The sequence below is a fragment of the Peromyscus maniculatus genome, chromosome 5 (assembly GCF_049852395.1).
Source record: "Peromyscus maniculatus bairdii isolate BWxNUB_F1_BW_parent chromosome 5, HU_Pman_BW_mat_3.1, whole genome shotgun sequence".
Lineage (NCBI taxonomy): Eukaryota > Metazoa > Chordata > Mammalia > Rodentia > Cricetidae > Peromyscus > Peromyscus maniculatus.
The window spans coordinates 99,074,771-99,099,076 of record NC_134856.1 but is presented as its reverse complement, the minus strand read 5'-3'; the positions used below and the strand labels follow the sequence as shown (position 1 = coordinate 99,099,076).

The 24,306-nt window shown below is 38.2% G+C and overlaps 1 protein-coding gene across 6 annotated transcripts in view; it reads left to right on the top strand.

Moving 5' to 3' along the window:
- The window catches only part of Sugct (succinyl-CoA:glutarate-CoA transferase), a 727,080-nt gene extending 703,182 nt beyond the window's left edge, over nucleotides 1-23,898 (top strand). For 4 of the 6 annotated variants that reach the window (XM_042278244.2, XM_076572951.1, XM_006980141.4 and 1 more), the window contains one exon: nucleotides 23,365-23,898. In XM_042278244.2, coding sequence (XP_042134178.1) covers nucleotides 23,365-23,525 — 161 coding nt within the window. In that variant the 3' untranslated portion in view covers nucleotides 23,526-23,898. The remainder of the gene's footprint in view (nucleotides 1-23,364) is intronic. The other 2 variants (XM_076572958.1, XM_076572952.1) reach the window with 2 other exon arrangements.
- Nucleotides 23,899-24,306: the final 408 nt, after the last annotated feature.

The following is a 24,306-nucleotide window of genomic DNA, read 5'->3' as shown; positions in this document are numbered from 1 at the left end:
TCCAAAATGAGCATAGTGACTACAAAGTAGAATACAAAATCACAGGATCAAGGAGAGGGGTCTAGCCTGGGTTGTTTTTTTTTTTTTTTAATTTTTTTTATTAAAAAGGTTTTTTTTTTTTCATTTTACATACCAATCTCATTTCTCCTTCCCTCCCCTCCTCCTGCCCCTCCCCCAACCCCAACCCCATCCACTCCTTGGAGAGGGTAAGGCCTCCCATGGGGAGTCAACAAAGTCTGACACATCAAGCTGAGGTAGGACCAAGCCCCTCCCCCTTGCATCAAGGCTGAGCAAGGCGTCCCTCCACAGGGAATGGACTCCAATGCTGGGTTTTTGTTTTACTGGCTTGTATACCTTAAAATTCATTTGTTGACATTACTTCCACACTGTTTAATGTAAGTATATTTAAATATAGGGTCTTTAAATATGTAATTAAATTAAGTGAGGTAATTATGGTGACACCTAATATGGAATGACTACAGCCATGGTAAGAAGAACATACTTTGACAAACAGACTTAGGGGAAAGACACGGGAAGTAACACTGAGGAGAGAGCCACGTATAAATCAAAGAGAGACCTCAAAGAGTCTAACTTTACCAATTCTTTGGAATTTAAGACCATAGAACCATTAGAAAACCTCTATTGCCGGGTGGTGGTGGCGCACGCCTTTAATCCCAGCACTCGGGAGGCAGAGGCAGGCGGATCTCTGTGAGTTCGAGGCCAGCCTGGTCTACCAAGTGAGTCCCAGGAAAGGCGCAAAGCTACACAGAGAAACCCTGTCTCGAAAAATCAAAAAAAAAAAAAAAAGAAAAAAAAAGAAAACCTCTATTATTTAAGGCACCCATATTGTAGGGGCTTACCTCAGAAACTGATAAAGGTTTTAATGGTTGTTAGGGAATATGGGCTGTGGTGTAGCATTCTGTGCACATAAGGGCTGGTATCTGTGTGTCCTGAACTTTTTACTGGGACCCAAACAAGTCAAATATAATCTTTCTTATGAGGTTGTTTCTGTGTAGACAGGACAAGGTGTAGATGTGAATATACTGCAGCAGTAGTTAAGCAACAACAATGGAATCAAATTCTTGTACAGAGTTCCATTCATTTAAGTTTATAGAGATTTGTTTCATGATCCAGGATACAGTTGGTCACTCTTGGTGAATTTTATATGGAGACCTTCAAAAGTCTCTTCTGCTCTTCTTGACTGATTGTGCTGTTCATTTCTTCTATACCATGCTGGTTTCTGACTAGTAATTCTATCATTTGCAAGGTGGTATGTTGAAGAGTTTTGTAATCTTTCCTTTATTCTCATGGTGCTATCAGCTTTTACTTTTTTAAACTTGAAACTGTAGTTCTATTGTAGGATGTGTGCACATTTAGGAGTTGTGCTATTATCATCAGATCAATCAGCCTTAGAAGTCTGCTCTATAATCACTTGATTTGTTATCTATCGGTGTTATATGATATAATATCTTTCAGCCTTTTATTTTTATGTTACTTGTTAAATTCAAGATTTTTTCTTTCTGGGCAGCATATTTTTATCCTTTGTGATAAGCTCTGTTTTAGAGATCAGAAGACAACCTACAAGAATAAGTTCCCTTCTTCAACTCTGTGGGTTCCTGGCATCCAGATCAGATTGTCAGGCTTGAAGACAAGTGCCTTTATCTCCTGGGCCATCACACTGGCCCTGTTTTAGTACTTTTAAAGCATGCTGCTTCTGCTCTCCATGGTTTCTGATAAGAACTGACACCATTCAAATTGTTCACCCCCCACTGGATAGACTGCTGCTTTTTACTCTTGCCTTTAGAGGCTTTATTTGTTTTCACATGTTAGTTATGACTCCTATCAGCATTGGTTTCTTAAGATTGATCCCATTTGAAGTTTGTTTACTTGCTGCAATGTTGCATTCATTTTTTTTTTCACCAAATTTGGGGAACTTTTCAACTGTAACTTTTTTCAGTCTCACTTTCCCTCTCTTCATCTTCTGATACTCCTGTGATATGATATGCTAGTTTTCTTCCCAACCCCACAGGAAGAAACACATGTTTAATACTGTAAACCTGATTAAAAACAACAACAAAAGACACATGGCTGGGAAAATCATATAAATGGGCAATCTCTTACCCTTGTTTAGCGAAGGTGACATGTTGTTCAACTGCCTTTGAAATACTTATATCTCTATCAACAGACAAATGATTCTTTAACTGTAATTGGGGAAGGTTCTCTTTTCTCTTTGTAGTGAACAGTGGTGAATGCAGAAGTTCATGGTTGTTCTAAATGCTGAGAACAAGTGACAGTTGAATGCTTAGCCCTAAGACAATTATACCACATCCTAAACCTCAAGGGACAGCATGGAAAAGGAGGTGAAAAGAATGAATGAACTCAAAGATAGGAAGAGAGGCTGCAGATGTATCCTTCTGGGCAGGATGCAGTCATTGTAGTCATGATCTCATAGCAGCTGTAAAGAACCTACACAAGACTGGCCCTGTAAACTATCAGCCATGGACCAGGCAAAGGGTCATGCTGAATTAGTGGATATTGATAGATTCTGGGAGGAGATTCAGTGTCTTCAGTGTGTAAACATTGGTGAAGGTATTGGGTTCCAATGGACAGTTCCAAGCCCATGGGCACACAGTTGGCCCTGCTTAAACTTAGTAGGTCACAAAACAAAACAGCATGAATGTAGGAAGACCCTTGTAGGGAGGACATAGAGCAGACAGGGTGGAAAGGAAAAGAAGAAAGGTGGGGTGAGAGTAATTTAATTGATAAAAACTAAAATTAACAGCTTTATTTTTGTTATCCTAGATACTTCTGAGTCTCCTTTAGCTTTTTGTCAGCTGCTTTCTCTCTGTTATATTGACAATTTTGATTGATTCGTCCTCAGATTTTCAATCTGTCTAATCTTGACTTTTTTGGCCTGTCTATTGTTTTATATTTATGTGATGATTTGTTTGAGAAATTTGTATCAGAGTACTATATTTGCCCCATTTCACCCTCCCCTCTCCCCTCTCCAACTTCTCCTGTGTCCCCTTCTTACTCCCTTTCAAATGGAGGACCCCCTTTAAAAAATTCATATGCATATGTAAATACAACTTGTTGAGTGTACTTAGTGTTGTTGTATGTGTATGTGTTTAGGGTTGACTGCTTGGGATTAGATTTCCTGTTGGGGTCTTATTCCTGGAGCAAACTAATTCTTCCTTTCTTAGCAGCCATTAATTGCCTATAGCTCCTCATTTATGTGTGGGGCCTTGGGAGATCCCCCATCCCAAATCCATGTTGGGGTGTCATTAGTTTTGCTACTGTGCATGTTTTGTTTTGGTGACAATGTTGTTAAGATCTTATGGGTGCAAAACTCTGTCATACATAGAAGACACGATCACATACCAGGCTCCTACAAACTTTCTGCCCCCTCTTCCACAATGTTTTTTGAGATTTATATGTAGGGATAGTTTTGTAGATGTATCAGTTGGGAATGGGCACCCCACTGTCAGTTGTTCTCTACATTTTAAGCAGTTGTGGATTTTTGTGATGGTTTCCACCTGCTGAGCATGAGTGGAAGGTCATGCTTACTGAGAGTGTGAAGGTAGATGTTTAGAATGCACTTGGGAATTATACTGGTCTAGAGAAGTAGCAGGAGTATATATTTTCTCCTCTAGGGTTCATAGCCACACCAGCCACAGGTAGTTGGCAAGATTTACAGTATCGGTGTGAATTCCTTCCTTTTGGGTGGACATGGCTGGTGCTTACTGCCAAGATGTGTGCAGTAAGCACTATTGCACCCTTGGGGGTATCTTACCTGGCTGTCACTGTTGTGGTTCATAGGCTTCACAGTTGGATAGGACTTTTAATTATTTTTCTCCATTAACAGCTTGCATAATTCTTGCAGATCCTCCAAGTGTTCCTCAGGTAGTTGGCTTACGGGTCAGATCCAGCTCAAGTCTTCAAAGCCATGTGTACAAAATGTGTGGTGTCTTCAACAATAAAGTCTTATGTTCAGTTTCTGTGAGGTAACCAAGGGCAATGGCAATAGCCTATAACTTTTTGGAAGTCTCCTCGAGTCCCTTGGCTGATAACTTGAAAAGAAGTCTCTCATGGGATTTTTGCTGGGTAGTCTATGACTCTTTGGAAGTACATTTTCACCACCAAATAGCATAAACTATATATATATATATATATAATATATATATATATATTAGATATAAATTTTAAGTAAACATAAAATAATATATTCTTATTGCTTTTTAATAATCCTTATTGTTCTTGATCCTCCCTCTTTTTCTAAACATTAATATTACCTCTTCAGCACTGAAGACTTGACATTTCTGAAGAGACTAAGAAATAAACTAGAAGATGGAAAGACATTCCATTCTCATAGATAAGTAGAACTAATATTTTTTAAAATGACCATGATACCAAACACAATTTACAGATTCAGTGCAATTCTAATCAAAATCACTGTGAAAATCTTCAGAGAAATAGGGAAAATAAATCCTACCATTCATACCAAACCATGAAAGAGCCCAGATAGCCAAAACAATCCTGAGGAAAACAAAGCTTCTTGAAGGATTACCCTTCTGGATTTCAAGCTATATCATTTTCACTCATTTGTGAAACCTATCAGTGTGTTTGTAGAGGGGTAGAGATGCTGGTTGAATTTATGGTTCCATAATTCCCACTTAGATATTTTAATTATTTTTTCGTTAAGATTTCCTAATTTTCCATTTGTTTCAAGAGAATTCATAATTGCTTATAAAGCATTTTTATGATGGTTGATTGAAAATCTTTGTCACATAGCTCCAATACTTTATTAGTTTTGGCATTGATATCCATTAGCTGTCTTTTCTCACTCAAGTTGTGATTTTCCTGGATGAGGAGTTTTAACTGTATTTAGAATATTATGAGATATTTGGATATTATGAAACTCTAGACATTATTCAGACTTCTTGACCCAACTGGAATTACTTGGCCATGCAAGTAGAATTTTTTCCCACTGGTGTTTGGCTCAAGTAGGGCAGGTATTGTCAAAAAGATTTGTGCATCTTTTTGGTATCCTGTTTCCTGGTGTCCTGGATATGAGGAACAGGCCTTTCTTGGCATTTGCCTTCAGATGTTTCTAGCCAAGAGGCTTTTATGTTCTCCTGAAAACAACAAAAGCCACAAGAACCCTGAACAATGCTCTTTCTCTAGTCCTGGTGTCCCTTGGCAGTGTAGCACCTACTTTCCACCTCTAAGGACTTCCATAAACTCTATTACCTGTCCAGTGAATTCGGCTGTAAGAGGGAGGCTCTGGGCAGAATGGAGTTGTTCTATTTTTGCCAAAACTGCAAGTCTAAGATACTGTGTTTTATTTAATAGTTGGTTTATATTTAATTTTCTATCTCAGTAATATTTTTTGACATACTTGCATAAAATCAGATAAGTCCAATTGCCAAAGATTTTGATTTAGTTGCTATTTGGAAAGCTCTGGAATATACATTTTTGCTTGTTTTTTTTTTTTTTTTTTTTTTTTTTTTTTTTTTGTATAAGCAACCTGGAAATTTGGGATGGGAAGCCTTTTATTTATATATTAATAAATACTGAAGGCAACAAGGCATCTACCTTCCTTTTACTAAGCTGTTTTCAACAATAAAGAGTGGAGAAAACCATTGTGGTGCTGACATACTCCAGAATCATCAGGGAAGAAGGAACTTTAGTAGAGAAAATGTGTCTTTCAGATTGGCCCATGGACAAGCCAATGATTGATGTGGAAAAGCATAGCCCATTATGGGTGGTGCCTCCTTAGGCAGGTGGTCTTGGCTATAAGGAAGCAGACTGAAAACCACATGGAACAAGCTAGCAAGCAGCATTTTACCATGGTTTCTGTTTCATTTTCTGCTTTCAAGTTTCTGCATTGAGTTACCAACTTGACTTCCCTTCAAGATGGACTATAAGCACTAAGCCAAATAAGCCCATTCCTCCCCAAGTTGCTTTTGATCACGATGTGTGCTGCATAGTTTTATATCAACTTGACACAAGCTAAAGTCATCTGAGAGGAGGAACTATTAATTAAGAAAATGCCTCCAAAGACCTGGTTGTAGGCAGGCCTATAGGCATTTTTAAAATTAATGATTGATAGGGGAGGTACCTAGCCTATTATGGTATCAGCTCTGGGCTGGTGGTCTAGGTTCTATAAGAAAGAAGGCAAAGGAAGCCATGAGGAGCAACCCAGTAAGCAGCACCCCTCCATGGCCTCTGCATGAGCTCCAGCCTCCAGGATCCTGCCTTGTTTGAGTTTCTGTCCTGACTTCCTTCAGTGATGGACTATGATGTGGAAGTATAAGCCAAGTATAAACCCTTTCCTCCCCAAGTTGCTTTGGTCATGGTGTTTCATCACAGCAATAGTAACCCTAGCTAAGACTGTTACAACAGTAGTAAGCAAACTAAGACAACTGTCAAAACTTTAAAAAAAATTAAAGATTTTTGTCTTTCAAGATTTGCCCAAGAAGATGCCCAGGACTTTCTGTCAATCCTCTGTGGGGTTGACAATACCATCGCTGTCACACTGTTGAGCTGAACATTCACTTCAGAGTGACCTCAAGTATACTTGAGTGTTTGCCTCATAGGAAATAAAATTGTGGTTATTTGTAAATAAATATATACATATGCCATTCATTTGGAATTTTTAGTTATAACAAGAACTCTTTTTATAGATTGATTACATAAAACACTTTATATCATGCCCTTTCATAATACAGAACAAAAGCATTCAGAAGAAGTATAATCCAAGGAAGACTCTTCAATTTATAACTCACTTTTTTTATAATAGGTAGACATTTTTCTTTTGTGAGAAGTGAAGTCTCATGTGGGAACCTAATTAGAATATTTCTTACTTAATTATTACTTTGTTAATGAAAAAGTAAGTTATATTTGCAGATAATAGTTTTTTGTTGATTTATTTGACAAATTATCTCTGGCTTTTACTTTTCAAGAACTGCCTGACTGTTGAAAAACTATATATTGTTAAGTGGACCAAGTCTTATTTATTTATCTGTTTGCGTTATTTATTGTGTGCATATGTGCATGCATGTGGAGTTCAGAGACCAACCTCAGAAGTTATCCTCAGGAGCCATTCTTGGTTTTGGAGATAATGTTTTTAGGACTTGGGGCCCATTGATCAGGCCAGGCTGGCTGGCCTGGGAATCTTAGTGACCTACCTTTTCCCACCATCCCTGCAGTGGGATTACCCAGGCATAGCAGTATGACAGGCTTTTTCACATAGGTGCTTCTGACTGAATTAAGGTTCTCTGGTTGTATAATAAACACTTTAGCATTTTACAGATGAAGCTATCTCTCCAGTCTGTAGGAAATGCTTTGTCTTTTGATTCAACGAATACCTGAGCTTCATGATCCAAAAATTGTAGCATTTTATATTTGGGACTTGTCATTTAGAATATGTGATCTTATTGATGGGATCTGATTAACTGAGTTTTACCTTTGCGTCATCTTTTTAAAAAACCCTGAAAAAAAAACTATTGTTTAAATTATGATTACACAGAAAATGTTTTGATTACTCCTAAAAATAAGCGAGTTCAAACCTAGATCAAGGACCCTGTGGAGGCAAATTGACTTACTGTTTATAATCCATTTTTATATACTAGCAAAGTAAATTTCTTTTGATTTAACAACATACCTTTGGCCTACTTTCCTTTCCTTTCCTGTTTTTCATTGACTTAAGCTATCTTGTTGCTCAATCAGGCAATATTAGTGAAGTTCGGTGTGCAATGGACACCTTCCCAGCTAGCCTGGGTTAAAGACAGCCAGCTCTGAACTGGGTAGAAGAAGAACCTAAGTTTGTAGTCCTAGAAAGTGTGCAGAATCCCACTCAGGGGGAAGCCGACTAGGTGGACATCTAATTAGTGTATTAAAAATGACCATGTTCATATTTATGATGAAAATATTAAAACAAAACTAACATTTCAGATTTTCAATGTTAATCAGGTCCTTTTCACCTGTATTAAATAGCTTAAATAATTTGAAAGATAACAGGAAAGAATAACAATAGAGTTAATATGAAAGGCAGTTAGCAGGGTTCTTTGAAAGCATCAAAGTAGTTAATAAAGGGACTGTAAAAAAGAAACAATAAAACATCAATGCTTTTATACACAACAGATATTATCATTATTATATGAGATTCACAATAGTCATTGGCAAAGAGAAACCTTGAAAAAATAATGTGTAGTTATAAAAAATATTTCTCATAAAATAAAAACAAGATTATTCTTTTCCAAATATAAAAAAAATAATAGTCAATAAAAAATAATCTGGCCGGGCGGTGGTGGCGCATGCCTTTAATCCCAGCACTCGGGAGGCAGAGCCAGGTGGATCTCTGTGAGTTCGAGGCCAGCCTGGACTACCAAGTGAGTCCCAGGAAAGGCGCAAAGCTACACAGAGAAACCCTGTCTCGAAAAACCAAAAAAAAAAAAAAAAAAATCTGAAGTGGGTTGGGTAGATAGTTCAGTGGCTAAAGGCACATGCCACCAGCCCTGTTAGTTCCATAGGACATATGGTAGAATCAGAGAACTTTCACAAGTTGTCCTCTAACTTTCACACACACATATACACCCTGACATACATTCAGCTCTGCTTACATACACATATGTGCACACCCAACAAAATAGTTCCTTCAATTTAATTATAAATAATAATATGTGTAGCTAGAGTTTTCCTGCCTTGCTCACAGTCAGGACAAATCTCTGTCACCCGCTAGTCCCACAGCCGCTCAGACCCAACCAAGTAAACACAGAGACTTATATTGCTTACAAACTGTATGGCCATGGCAGGCTTCTTGCTAACTGTTCTTACAGCTTAAATTAATCCATTTCCATAAATCTATACCTTGCCACGTGGCTTGTGGCTTACTGGTGTCTTCACATGGTGCTTGTCATGGTGGCGGCTGGCAGTGACTCCTTCTGCCTTCCTGTTCTTTTCTCCTCTGTTAGTCCCACCTATATTTCCTGCCTAGCCACTGGCCAATCAGTGTTTTATTTATTGACCAATCAGAGCAACAGATTTGACATACAGACCATCCCACAGCAAATATGTCCTTCTAAGAAAAAATAATGAACATTCAGAAAGACAAGCTTATGGCGGCTAGGGATGTAGCTGAGTAGTAACATGCCTAGAACATATAAGGTCCATACTTTAATCCCCAGTACTGTGAAAAAAAAGAGAGTAGCCCCTCTTACAGTAGACATTTCACAGGGTTTTTCTGAGATACTTTCAAAGGTTAAGAGCCCTACATATTATTTTTATAATAAAAGTTAATGCTTAAACACTAAATCCACATAAAATTTGTTATTAATCAATATCCAGATCCAAAAATTTTCTTTGTGTGAATAGAAATATCACATTTTACTGCCTTATTTCCTTCATAAAATAAGGAATTCTGTCTTTTTTCTTCATCCACTCAGCAAACACTGAGCATCCTAATGTGTCAATTTCTGGACAAAGTGTCTAAAGAAAATAGGGTCTTTCTCTTATGGACTCTATACAACGAATGTCTGCATTAAAAAATTCCATAAATCTGTTATGATACTTAATCTTTAGAATATTGAAATGTTTCTCCACTGAAGGGTAGCAGAAACACAAGTTGTACAGTTGTATAAATCAAATGAAATGAGAAAACAAACCACATTGTTTACTTGGTTCTATTTGGGTTCATAGTAATAAAATACTTAACCTTGCTTTTGATTCTATTTAGTGGGACTATTTTTCTAAAATCCCGAGGTCTGAAATTATCAACATACTGAGCTTCATTGTTTTAGACACCAGAGAAATATATTCAAAGCTTAAGTTAAATTAGTCATTCTTTGTCTTTCAGAAAATATTTTTTTAAGGAAAGCTGGCCAAGATTCCTCACCATTATGACATTTACAATCCTGCCAAAGGAAGAAAATAAAAATGGTAGATTTGTTAGAAGTATAAGAACCACGACCTAAAGAGGGCTAAGATGTGGTGGGACAGAGTGGCAGTTGCCCTGTGGGGATGTCACTGGAGCAGTGACTTGGTCTCTTTGATTGATGTGACAAGACCCAGCCTACTGTTGTGGCACCATCAGAGGGTTCTGAACTGTGCAATAGCAAGAAACAGCTGGGAACGAGCAGCGAGAGAGTATGGATGAATTAATGTCTCTCTGCTCTTGACGGTGAGTGCCATGTGACCAGCTGCTTGAAGCCTGTGCCACTGTGACTTCCCTACTGTGCTGTAGTTGGTGAGCTGCAGCAAACCCTAGCTCCCCTAAGTTTCTGTCCTAACAGCGTTTGTCACAGCAACTGAAAGGAAGCAAAGACAGACATGCTGTGGTTATGATGGATCTGCTTAGAAGATCTGAAGGACAGGAGTGAAAGGTTCAAGGCTATTTCGGGAAGGACAGTGTTCCGTGCAGAGCAAACAGTGGGCAGACACTTAGAAGTGTACTGTAAAGAGCCAGTTGCCTATGTGGGTACACAAAGTAGGGAGGGCATGGAAGAGAGACATCAAGGGAAGCTGTGTGGATGAGGTAGAACTTATAGCCCATTGTTAAAGACTAAAATAAAGAAGACTTCACAAGACCTTGAGCAGAAGAATAAGATTATTGGAGTTAATTATTTAAAGGATGATTCTTCCACCTTCCTTGTTGAGAATGCACTTGGCATGAAGCCCTTACATACAAATCCAAGCAAGAGGTAGTAGTGACTACAGCAGGTTGGTTTTAAAAGCTGGTTGGATTCTGTATGTATTTTGAAGCTAATCAATAGGATTAACTGATGGATTGGACGTGACATACTTAAAAAAAAGAGGAATCAAGATGACTTGATTTAGGAATGTGCACAAAATAGAGCTCTCTGCAAGCTTTAATTTCTCTCTAACAATTTTTTAAACCATTTTGAGTGGCTTTGTTTCTGAATCTGTGAACATGGGAGATTTTTGTTTGTTTTGTTCATGTTCTTCTGGCATTTATATTTTGAAATGGCACTATATGGTAAGCACTTTGGGGAATATCAAAATAGGGATCAATTTTGGTCTCCAGAAAATGACAAGAGATGATAGAATTGGAAAGAATAATGCATGGTAACAAAGTAGATCAAAGATTATGGGGAGTCAAAGAAGAGATGTTCCTTTGGGCTGTGGGAAAAAGAAAGCTATATAAGAAGTCATCTTACTGTATCTTTGAAGACAGTATAGGCTTGGGAATTGTCCAGGTAAAAAGCATCCCAGGCTAGCCTGTGGACCAGATCCGAGGGATAGTTAGTGCTGGTTAGCAGATGGGATGATTGAGGGGAAAGAGTGAACAAGTTGTTTTCATATCGTGGGATGTTTTGGACAAAGGAGGTGGCAGGAAAGGTCAGACGTGGGGGAGCTGTTTCATGGATGGGGAAGCTGCTGGGAGCTGCCATATTTCAAAGATACACCCGTGCTGTTACTGAGAGGATGGTTTTGCCACAGCTGAGATGGGAGTCTGGAGAGCAAGGACTCTTCAGACCTTCCCACCTGCACTGTACAGGCAAAGAGGGCAGAAAGGCAAAGATCAGCTCTTCTGGCACATAGTGAACACATCCTCATTTTCTCAACAGCAAAGTTAGGGACCTAATTGTCTTCAATCTTCTCTGAATAAGATTGTGATTTGTATGATTGTAGAGATTCTTGGGAAAGAAGAGAAAGAGGATGTAGAAATAAAGCTGATTCCTTTAATAAGGAACCAAGTCCAGAAATTTATTAACTTGCAAAAGACTTTCAAAGATTTACAGAAGAACTTTCCAAAGCTCATTTGAGGTAAGAGCCACAAACAGCCACCTGCTCCAACTCCACTCGGTTCCTCTTCTCAAGCAGAATCGAAATGCAGTCTGGCTTCTATGACTGGAAACATCTTCCGGTATTTTCCTTAATGGAGCACAGAGGCAGAGGAGGTGAGGAGAAGGTCACTACTTTGAAGGTCTATGAAGCTTAAAATGTTCTGGCTACAGACTTCAGCTGAACCAATTTTGTTTTCCATGGTGAAGTCTAACCAAACAAACTCTTGGGAATACACCCAAAGAGTGTGTGTTGAGCACTTGAATTTTAGAAGGCAAAGAAAGAAAAGAACTGATTGTTTTGGCAAAGAGCATGTTGTCAGCAAGGTGTTTCTTCACCCTCTTTAACATTTTCAGAAGTGTGAGAAATGATTTGAAACAAATATGAGTGTTGGGAGGAGGCTTTCAGGACAGACTTCCTTCTAGCAGGACATTTTTAAGAAGCCTCAGTAGAAAGTTTGGGTTGTGTACTTAGAGGTGACACAGCTTGTCCTCTAATGAATATGAATAGCATTTCCTTATGGGACATATATTTTTCCAATAGGAAATGGAGAATCTACTATGACATTTCAATGGATTGAAATAAGATAGATAAATCAAAATACAAGTTTCTTTATTCCCTTTTAAAATGAAAGATAAGTGCCTTAATATATTAGCAATCACAAAATATATAAGTATTTATAAAACAGTACTGCTTTTTAACACCATCTGCTGAAGAGCGGTATTTATTCAGCCACTGATATGAGAACAGATTTTCTTCTACATTATGCAGAGGGGAAGTACATCCTTGTGCTAATAAGCATACACTTTGTATTTCGCCAGCCTCAGTTCTAATGAAATTCTTTAGCTGATAAACTGTGCAATTTTGATAACGTTACTTAACATTACTTTCCCCTTTGATGAAATGGTTTCATTATAATCATACCTTTTAAAGTCATTTAGTTCATCTGACACAGTAATATATGGAAAGCATTCTGCCAAATGCCTAACATGTGTAAGTATTTGATAAATAATAACTATTATCATGCAGCTTCAAAGTATTTCGGATGTCTGGACTGAATTATTTTTTAAAAGGTTGCTCAGTGAAGGTCTTGTCTGATTGCAGTAAATAGGTCTCTGTACTAAACTGAGGCACAGATCACAATCAGGTTGGAGCATACAATGTTTTTAAATATGATGTAGTTCTTGCTCTTTCTGTGTGTGAGTCCACTGTGAGTTCACAGAGTCTCAGATTGCTGAAGCAGTTACTCTTTCTTACTTTGCTAGTCAAGAAATGAGAGCCCTACACTTGCACTAAGCAAGTAGATGTTCTGCCGTGGAGGGAGTATTCTCATATCATCCATTCCCACTGCATTAGAACTTGTATGGCCCGGCCCAACTGAACAAAGATTGAAACATGTAGTACAGTTTATTTCTGAAAGTTACAGCTAGAAAATTGTTGAACAACACTAATGATCACCATAGAGCCACTGAAATAGCTGAAATTAAGACTCTAATAGTGGCATTGAGTTAAATGAGTCAAATGCTGGAGAGTAGCTCAGTGGTTAAGAACACTGACTGCTCTTCCAGAGGACCTGAGTTCAGTTCCCAGTACCCACATGGGGTGGCTCACAACCACCTGTAACTCCAGCTTCAGGAAGATCTGTTGCTTATGATTTCTGCAGGCAATTGCATTCATATGCACATTCCTCCACACAGACACCCACAAGTACACATAATTAAAAATTAAAATCTTTTAAAAATACTGTGTAAGAACTCATTAGAATAGAGCTTACATAAAGTGCCTCTGAACACCAAGTGAGGCACAGATGACCTAGCCCAGTTGATGGCACATAGCACATGTTGCCTTGAGTTTCTGGAATGTCTGACCCCATAAGCAGTGCCATAGTTTGAGTGCTTTGGTAAAAGATGTCCTAAGCCATATTTATTCTGTTATGGCCTTCTTCCATGATTACATGCTGTTTAAATGGTCTTATCTGTTTTTATCTCACATCTAATGGGTTTAATGTGTTCTAACTGTATGGTCCCATTTGGCAAGTTAGATGCTATGGCTGGGAGGCGCCATATAAAAAAAAATATTGTTATTGTTATAATGATGAATTCAAGCACTAAAGGGGAAGTTGTGAAATCTTTTGATACTAAGCTATCATTATTTTTAGCAAAATGAAGTTTGGCTTCTTACTACACTAGTAAGCCCTGAAGATTAAATGCTTGCTCTCCACAGCATGGATCTTAGCAAAGGGCCAAAGAAGTCAAAATAAAAACATTTTGAGATAATGTTTCATACATTATATGACAGATGTTTGCTTTTAAGTATCCTTGAAAAGTTAATATGATATAAGAAATTAAAAAGAAAAAATAATAGTAAATAAAGCAGACATATTTGGGTTTAATTCTAGTTATTCTTACCAGTACTGATCACACTTGCCTGCTGTGTTAATTACTTAACCCTTTGTGATGATCAGCTGCCATTTAGTGTGAGGCAGAGCAAGAGGCTGTTTCACTGCTTTGAAAATACATCATTAAGACAGGAGGTGCATGCAGTTCTGGAAAAAGGGACTGTTCAAGTCCCTTCCCTCAGGATGATGTGGTATTATGTTCCCGTTACTTGAATATTCATTATGGTTTCCCACATGTTTTTGGCTACCTCTGTTTCCTGCAACTGTTTGTATTATTAAGTTGATCTGGCTTACAGATAAGTGGCTTGAGCTTGGATAAATGGTAGCTTGGGATGCTCACGTAGATTGGGTAGATCTCCTTTCAGCCTAAGAATTATGGGTGTTTTCTAAAGGGAGGCGAGACAAAACAGTCAGGGTTTTGTTACTGAAGGGCCTCAAACCACAGATGGAAAACTCCACATGACTAGTCTGAGGAATTCTCTAGTGTGCCAGGCACTGGCCTTCTGTGTGCCTTGAACCAGACAGATTTCCAGAGAACACAGCAAAAACTTCATTTCTTTCAGGGTGAGCAGAAAGAAGGGCATTGGAAAGCATTGCCTTGCAGAAATAGGAGACACTGTTAGGGATCGGTGGTTGTTGTGATTATATGACTTTCCACATCTGGAGCATTGGCATTTAGCAAATTAATTTGAAAAGATGAGATATTAGTGAGTACAGATACTATAAGAAATCTAGAAGGACTCTGATTTAGGAAAAGGAAGAAGATAGACTGAGGGAATGATGGAGCTCAAAGCTGTCCTCACCAGATTCTGATTCAGGAACCCTGAATTCAGTTCATTGTCAAGCTGAAATAATTTTCCCTCTTTTGTGCTGCCCTTCTACAAAGAGATCATGTGGAAAAATTACAAAGGACTAGGATTCAGGAGCACAAGACTACCTGGATTTCTTTTCTACTAGGTCTGCAATCCTGAGCAGGTGATTTCCCCTGCATCTCTCATTTTTCCTCATTTGCTAACTGGAGGTGATGAGAGTGAGTTCTGACTTTGTCCTAAGGACCAAGTGAGCAAATATATAAAGCACACACAGTGGTGTTTGGCACATGACTAATATTTGTTAAAGAAGTAAAAGAAGTGGCATGTTTCCAAAGCACCTTCAACTTCAAAAGGAAGAAAACATGGCATGGATTTCTACTGCGTGCATCTTTGTGATTGCCTTTGTTAGCATAGAGGGAAAACATCCTATTTAGTTTGCCTCTAAATGAAAGAGAACTGTGAGTTGCTTTGTTTGTATTTTTTGCTGTAGGGGAAAAAGTAAACCATTCTTTCAAAAGTGAAACTGCCTTAAGTTGCTGTGGGATGTCTTTCTGTATGCTGTGAATATATGTTGCTACTATTGGTTGATAAATAAAACCATTTGGCTTATGGCAAGTTAGGTTATAGCCAGGTGGGAAATTGAAGAGAGAGAAAGTAAGAAAAAAGGCAGAGGAGGAACAACATGCCAGCAGACTGGTAAGCCATGAAACATGTGTCAAAACATAGATTAATATAAATGGTTAATTTAAGATACAAGAGCTAGCTAGCAAGAGGCCTGCCATAGACCATACAGTTTGTAACTAATATAAGCCTCTGTGGGTTTACTTGGGTCTGAGTGGCTGCCGGACCACCAATGAGAGAGATTTGTCCCAACCTTGTGGGTGGACAGGACTGGAGAAAGTTCTACCAACATTAAGTTCTACCATGAAGTCAATAGAGATTAATCTGCTAAAGACCAAGGCCAGGTCAGCAATTAAGAGCACTTGTTACTTTGCTGAGGAACTGGTTCAGGTTCCCAGCATTCACATGGCTACTAACAACCATCTGCAAATGCAGTTCTAGAGGATCCACTGCCTTCTTAGGGGCTCCCCAGGCACTGCATGCACATGGCACACAGACATACACGCAGGCAAAACACCTAAATTAATGACAAAGAACATAGGCATTTTTACAAATAATTGAACTAACATTGGACATCAGAGAGACCACTTTTTAGTCATTTAATTTGCTTCTAATGGACACAAACCATTTTTGATTCAATAGATATTGGCTGGGAGCTAGATGTCTACCAACAGATGAGTGGATAATAAAACCATGGTACATATATACAATGGAATTTTGTTTTGCTATTAAGAAATATGAAATCATGAAATTTGTTAGACATAGAACTAAAAAATAGTATTTTAAGTGAAATAAGTAACCTAGCCTCAGAAAGACAAATATGGCATGTTCTCTCTCATATGTAGATTCAAGTTTCATATATATATATATATATATATATATATATATATATATATATATATATATATTTGTGTGGTCATGTGAATATAAGTCAGAAAACTGTATTGGGGCCCAAGAGAGGTGAAAAATAGGCTTTAAGGTAGGGAGATGAGTGTATGTGCTATATAAGACTGGAAAGAGGAATATTGGGACTAGGATAGTTTACTACAGAGGGGGCAGGGAGATAAGGGGAGTAGAGAAGAAGATTAACCAAAGCATTATATACATGAAAATGGCATAAGAAAAACTTACTTTATATGCCAGTTTCAGAAAAAAATCAAAAAGAGCTTTGACAGTATAGAAAAGTCTACATATACAACTTAGGTTTGGGGTTTCTTTTTACAATTTTAAAAATTAAATGTTATTATATTTATAGTTTAAATGTATCCCCTCTGTCTCCTTCCATGCACTCCCCCCGCCTTGTTCCCTTTCAAATCTTTTCCTTTAATCATGTATATGCATGTACAATCTACTTAATTCACTTAGTGTTTCTTGGATATGTGTTTTCACTGATATTGGATAACAAGTGAGGGACTCATCCCTGGAGAAGACTAGTTCTCCTTCTCTCAGCAGTCATTAATTGCTTGTAGCTCTTTGTCTATGGGTGGGGACCATGAGATTTCCCTTTTCCACAGAATGTCTATTGATACTGTCATTGTTCAGATCTTGTTTAAGCAGGCATACTTTTGAGGTTTCATGGGTGTAGCCTCGCTATTTTTAGGAGATTCAATCTGACAGCAGACTTCCTATTCTTCAGGCTCTTACAATCTTTCTTCCCTTCTCCTATTATGTTCCATGAGCCTTAAATAGGAATTGTGATGTAGATGTATCAGTTGGGGCTGGGCACTCACCTACAATCAGTTGTTCTTTGCATTCTGACCAATTGTGGAAACCTCAGCATCAGAGATGTTGAGCAAATACAATTGCTTAGATTGCTTTGGAATGAAGATCTTTTAATGATAAGTAACATATATATATATATATATGTGCTGGTCAGCTCATCTCTGAATTTGAGATTTAGAAAGGTAAAGGTGTTAAGACCCAATCCTTGATATTCTCTCTCTCTCTCTCTCTCTCATAAAACTTATCCATCTATCATTTAGTCTCTCACTCTGGAAAGTGGCTGTACCAGTTGTTCTTTTCAAATGCACAGGATTCCCTTCCATTCTTTCCTCTTTACTATGTGTATTCATTACTTTTTCATTGCTGTGGTAAAATACCATGACCAAGGCTAGCTATAGAAAGAAGAGTTTATTTGGGCTTATGGTTTCAGAGAGCTAGAGTCCATGATGGTGGGGCAAAGACATGTCAGTGGAAGCAGAAAGCTGAGGGCTCACATCTTCACCTGCAAGCACCCAACAAAGACAGCAAACTAAAATTGGCACAGGTCTTTAAACTCCCAAAATCTGGCCCAATGACACACTTCCTCCAGCAAGGTCATACCTCATAAACCTACCCAAACAACACCATCAACTGAGATCCATGTATTCAAATGTTTGAGACTATGAAGGATATCTCATTCAACTGCCACATTCTACTCCCTGCCCTATAAAGATCTGTGGCGATAGAGTGATGCAAAATGCATTTAGCCCAACTTCAAAAGTTCCCATAGTCTTTCACAACCACAATACTTCTTGAAAGTCCCAAGATTAATAGCTCTTCTGTGACTCCTGGCAAGGTCTAAAAACAAATTATATACTTCAAATACATAATGGCACAAAATATATATTACCACTCAAAAATGGAGGAATGGGGGCATAGTGAAAAACTACTTGACAAAAATAAGACTGAAACCCAGCAGGATAAACATTAAGTTCCATAGCTTCTTGTCTGTTGTCCAAGGGCTTAGATTGCTCTGGCCTTCCTGCCTGCAACATATACCACCCTCTTAGGCTGGCTTCTCTCCCTGAATGTAGCTCTCTCTAACATATATCTCACAGCTCTGGAATCTCCAACATATTTGGGTCTCCAATGCAAGCCAGACTTCACTCATACAGTGTCATCATGGCTGTTCAGGGCCTCTTGCCCTCAGGGCTTTTATGCAGAGACTTCTGTGACGGACATTGAACCACATCACTACCAACTTAGGATTGTAGTTGCTTTCCAGGAGCAGAAAATGCCTTATGCTTTCTTTCACAGGTTGGAAGACAGCTGAATGGGGACATGCCCTAAGGTTAACCTTCCCTTTATTCTTATGTAGATCAACAACCAAGTCAGTATTAGGCTCTCTTAAAATTCCCTCTCCCAAAGATATTTTTAAATTTAGTCCCAGGCAGTTCTTAGGACATGGGCTGAAAGCAGACAGTTTTTGTTTTTTTCCCCCCAAATATCACAGCAACTATCACAGCAATGGTCTCTAGCCCAGGTGGTAAAACTGTTCCTCTCTGAAAACCTTGAGCTGGGCCTCCACAGTACACAGAGCTCTCAGTACTATTGTCTTCCAACTGTCTACTAGGATAACCCATTAAGCTCCACTTACCTCCTTCAATCACATCTCTACTCCGAAGTTACAAAGTCTTCCACATTACTCCCAAAACTAGTATTGTCAGGTCTGTCACAGCAATAGCCCTCTCTCTGGTACCAACTTCTGTGTTAGGGACTTTTCTATTGCTGTAATAAAACACCATGACTAAGACAACATAAGAAGGATGAGTTGATTTGGGCTTACTGTTCCAGAGGGTTAGAGTCCGTGATGGTGAAACAAAGACTTGGCAGCAGAAGCAAAAAGCTGAGGGCACACATCTCAACCCACAAGTACCCAGGAGAGACTGAACTAGAAATGACAGTGTTTAAACTCACAAAGCCTGCACCCGTGACATCAGTTTGGCTTTTTATGACTGTTCCATTTATTATTTTTTTCACTTCCTTGCCCACTATGCTCATAGCATTATTCTCTTGTAGTCTTGGTTTATAATGATTTTATCATTTTTATCAGACTATAGCAATTTGTTTATTCTTTTTTGTTGTTGCAAGTTATAATCCTTCCATGATAGCAGGGCCAAAAATACATTTTAGATTAATACATAATGAAATAATCTAGACCAAATCTTGATAAATACTCAAAAATTGTAAGTAGAATAAATTAATGGATAAATGTACTAGTATATGAATAACATTTATTCAAACATTTAATTGCTAGCAATATTTAGTTTAATAATTTTTTAAATGAGAGAGCATAGACCATGAAGTCTAAAGACTGGAGATTTTATTATTATTATTAATTTTTTGTACAGTGTATTTTGATCATATTATTTCTCATCTCCCAGCTCCTCCCAGAACTTTGTCATCTCTGTCCCAACCCAAACACATGTTCTCTTGTTCTCTCTCAAAATGAAAACTAAAAAAAAAAAAAAAAAAACCCAAAATCTATCAATTGAACAAACAAAACAATAAAAGTAAAAGCAAACAAGAAGCATGGACTCCATTTTGTATTGGCCAATTACTCTCGGGCATGGAGCTTGCCCTGGGGTGTAGTGGATATACTCAGTGTCTCTCCACTGGAGAAAAGAGATTTTCCCTTTGCCATCAGGTATCAATCATAAATAGCTTCTTGATTAGAGGTAGGACTTTGTGCCTCATTCTTTTCTGTGCTAGGATTTTGTCTGTTAAGACTAGAGTTCTTATCCTAGATCTGTCACTGGTTACAATACTGGGTCACCCCAGAAAATCAATTTACTCTATAAAAACCTGAGTTTTCTCACCTGTAAAATAGAGGCTACAATAGTCTCTGCCATGTAAGTAGGGAGATCCTATGACATAGGAAATCAGAAGCACAGTCCAAATTCGTAAGGATCAAAGAAAGGTGACTTGCCATCACCTCTTTCATATCATAGGGACCATGGAAGGCAATGAAGACCCACTAGCAAACACAGCTGGTATCATTCCCACTTCCATCTGAGTTACAAGCAACGACCCAAACAATTGAATGTGGTATTCTAAAAGCAGTGAAATAAGGTGCAAAAGGTAATGGGGGCCACTCAAGTGGATGACATCAAGTTCACCTGTGTTTTTCTTTGCTTATGTTTCAAACATGAAAAAATCTTGTCAAAACTTTAGATGTGCTTTGTTTTTGGATCTTGATTTTTCCATTTTTCTATAGTTTCTAATTATTAATTCTTTCTTGTATGATGGAAACTATATATACTATAACTATATGATGGAAAATATACTAAAAATCATAAGCATTAAATATTGTCAGTTTTGTCTCTGTGACATTCTCTTTTTTATTTGTCTTAAGCCAACTCTGATTGTCCCAGTGTTTTCTTTTCCTGTTCTATGTGATATTCATACTCCTGATGATCTTTGACTGATTGTTTAGTGAAGAATGAAGGTTAAATGTCTAGCATTGGCTTTTTTTTACTTGATGAAGTATTTTTCACTCTTATTGAATCTAACATGTGCAATAGTTCCCAAGTCAAGGCAGTTTATCTGCAAACACTGAAATTTAAGGGTGATTGAGACAATGCTTAGATTATGGGGATCCTTAACTCTAGAAGTGAGGAGGATTTTTACTAGGGGACTAGCATCGCATTATGGCTTCTAGTGTTTCCCGAGAATCCTTTTTGAACTTTTTTTTTTTTAATAACTGACTGATATTTTGTTTGTAGTTAAATAATGGTGGCCTCTACTTTTACAAAGCTTGCACAAGCAGAACTAAATGAGATCAGCTATTTGACACTGAGACATGAAACCCTCTGATTTCAGTCCTGTTTCTGGTCCCAGTCTGTCTTTGTAATGACCACTTATTTTAAGATCAAAGACTCTGACATAATAAAGCAGGATAACTGTCATTCATCTCTTCTCAGTCGCTCAATGTGTAATGTGTTTGTGTCCTCCCTTACTGGGCAAGAACTAGCCCTGACAAAACCCTCCTATACAGTGCACTCCAGGAAGATATGAAAAGGAAATGAACTCTGCTCCACTTCAGAGAAAGGAAAACTTTAAGCATCAGTTGTAAGTTATCTTTGGTCTATAGAGGAGGGCATGTGGCAGGAAAATACTGAACGTAGCAGTGTCAGGCCATGTCTGGATGCTGTCTCTGTCAGATGGCATGCAAATAAGTATTCTTATTAATATAATTCCCCAAAGGGCATTTTTGTTGTACTGATGGACATTCTGTTCTCTATGCATACTTTGGTTGATTTGTTCCTGTGATGTTCTCAAATCAGGAGTGGGCTGCAGGGGAACAAGGATGTAGCTCAGTGATAGAGTGCTTGCCTAGCATGCCCAAAGCATGTATCCACTTACAAGTCAGAGAGAGAGAGAGAGAGAGAGAGAGAGAGAGAGAGAGAGAGAGAGAGAGAGAGAGAGAGATTGAGATTGAGATTAAAATGTAGAATGTCAAGCAGAACTGGCTTTTTTCTATTATCCTATTCACTACCATGGTTGATTTGGCTGATATAACTGGTAAGTGGATGCCCCCTTCTTCCCTCATCACTCCATGTATGTCCCTCCCAAAGCTTCAAAGAAGATGACCTTCCCTGAAGGATGAGGACCAGTTTTCAGTCCAGAATATGTGAACAGTTAGGTGTGCTTTCTTGCTAGAACCTTCAAATAAGTTCTCAGGAGACAAAAATGTGCTACTTACAAACTCTGTCAGGGACTACTACCTAGTTTACAACCTTGAAGCCTCATCACAAGAGATATAAAAGACCATCAATATAGAATGAAGAAACGCATTCCCAAATGCCCAGCTTGACCAAGAGGAGTGAGAAGCATCATGTTAGGAAAAATGAATACACAGCTTTTAATGTGAGGCCATTTTTGTGGCATCTTTATGCCATCAGTCATGTGGCTTGTGCCAAACCTTTTCCGGCTTTATTGTAGTTATGTGAAGAATGGGAACAATAAAACCAATTGTCATTTTTTAAAGTATTGCTAGAATTCCTCTGTTTACAATGACTCAGTTCTGTCAAATATCTGTCAATAAATATTTTCATCCCCTTAAACTGCAAAATTCAAGAGAGATGTACTGGTTTTCCTAAACATAATAGCTAGCAAGTTTTGTGTGTTATTATGGGTTACAGAATTCTTACTTAGTGTCTTTGTGTGTGTGTGTGTGTCTATTTTTCTCAATTAAATCCTTACCTCAAGTCTGTATGGTAAACATTATTATGTTACAGTTGTGGGATATGAAGCTCTGAAAGGGTAAGTAATTTGCCCAAGATGGTTCTATTAAAAGTATAAATCCCACCAAAGTCCCAACACAAGTCTTCTTGACAGGGCAGCTTGGTCACATAGCTTCTAGTACCACTAAAAGCCAAGGAAAAGAGTCTGAGTCAGGATTTGATATATATTGAACTAAATTTTAGAACTGTACAGTAGATAATGAATTGTAAAACTCTGGATTGCTTTCATATGGGGCCAGATAGCTAGCTTCACAGACACACTTTGAATCTGTGATCATTGTGCTCCTGAACCTACAGTCTTCCCAGATCAATGTTCTACTCCTGAAGGTGTTTGTGATAGGGAGGGCAGCTTATGAACACACCAGGAACAGACATGCAGCCCACTACATGCTGATGTACAGGTTGGAAAGTCACTGAACATTTGGATGAACTTGGGTTAAGAAAAAGCTGCATATGGTCTGGAGAGATAGCTCAGACATTAACGGCTAGGCTCACAACAAAAAAATCAAGAACTCACCCTCCCCTCCCCCTGCATCCCCACAAAAAAAAAGAAAACAAAAACAGAAATGCAAAACAAAACAAACAACCAAACCATGGTGCATGTGCAAGGGCACAAGTAATACAGAAAATCTTGGAGTCCATTGGAAATACTGCATTACTAGAGTAATTAACTTCCCAGGGTCAGTCGTTAACAGACCTTTTCTTTCCCTTCCTTTGACAGGTCCAGCTGTGAGATATAGCAAGTTCAAGATGTCAGAGGCAAAGGCACCTCCCCTGCTGGGACAGCACACGAAGCACATCCTGAAAGAGGTTCTCAGATATGATGACAGGTCTATTGGGGAGCTACTCAGCTCTGGTGTGATACAACAACATGAAATCTAGTGAGAGAGGAGAATGCATCAGAAAACTGCCCCTGGCTGGCCCAGACTATGCTCTGTGCATGTCTCTCCCTAGTCTTGAGCCCACTGAAAGGCAGAGTGAGAAATGCAGTGTCCTGCCTGGAAGCTCCTTGGATGACTTTAAAGTCTTGTGCCCATTTAAAAACTTACTATTTTGACTTTTTCCCTAGAAAATAATTTGTTGGTTTGTGGACTTTGATTAATTCTATTGTTTTCATCCATAAGAACTGATGACTGTTTGGTGATGGAATGTTGTTCTGAGTTGATTACTCCACAATGTACATATGTAGGGAAACATCCCTTTATAAACTGTAGTTTCGATTTGTCAATTGAAAATAAAACAAAATATAATTTTTTTTTCTGGAAAAGTCCTCTTTAATTCTATTTACCCTAGTGCCCTAAAATGTTTGCCTGTCTCACCCACACAAGCCTGAAAAAAAGCAGAACTCTTGACATTTTCTACTTGTACATAAAGTCCTCATTTAAATCTTTGTTAGGAAGTCAAAGCAATAAGCAGAATGACAGTCTCCGTGATTGATTTTAAACAGTATAACTGAATTTCAAGCCCACAAACCCTTTGTTAGTCTGTAATTTAAACCACGGCCTTTGCTGATGTCTGTTGTAAGGCTAAACCCCACTCTGCCCATGAGGAGTAAATATTTGCTTTATGTTGTATTTCCCTGGTGATATTGTGATGTGCAATGGAATATCAATTCCCACTTATTCATTTAGGGTGTGAGTATTTGTGTGTATAAGAGAGCATA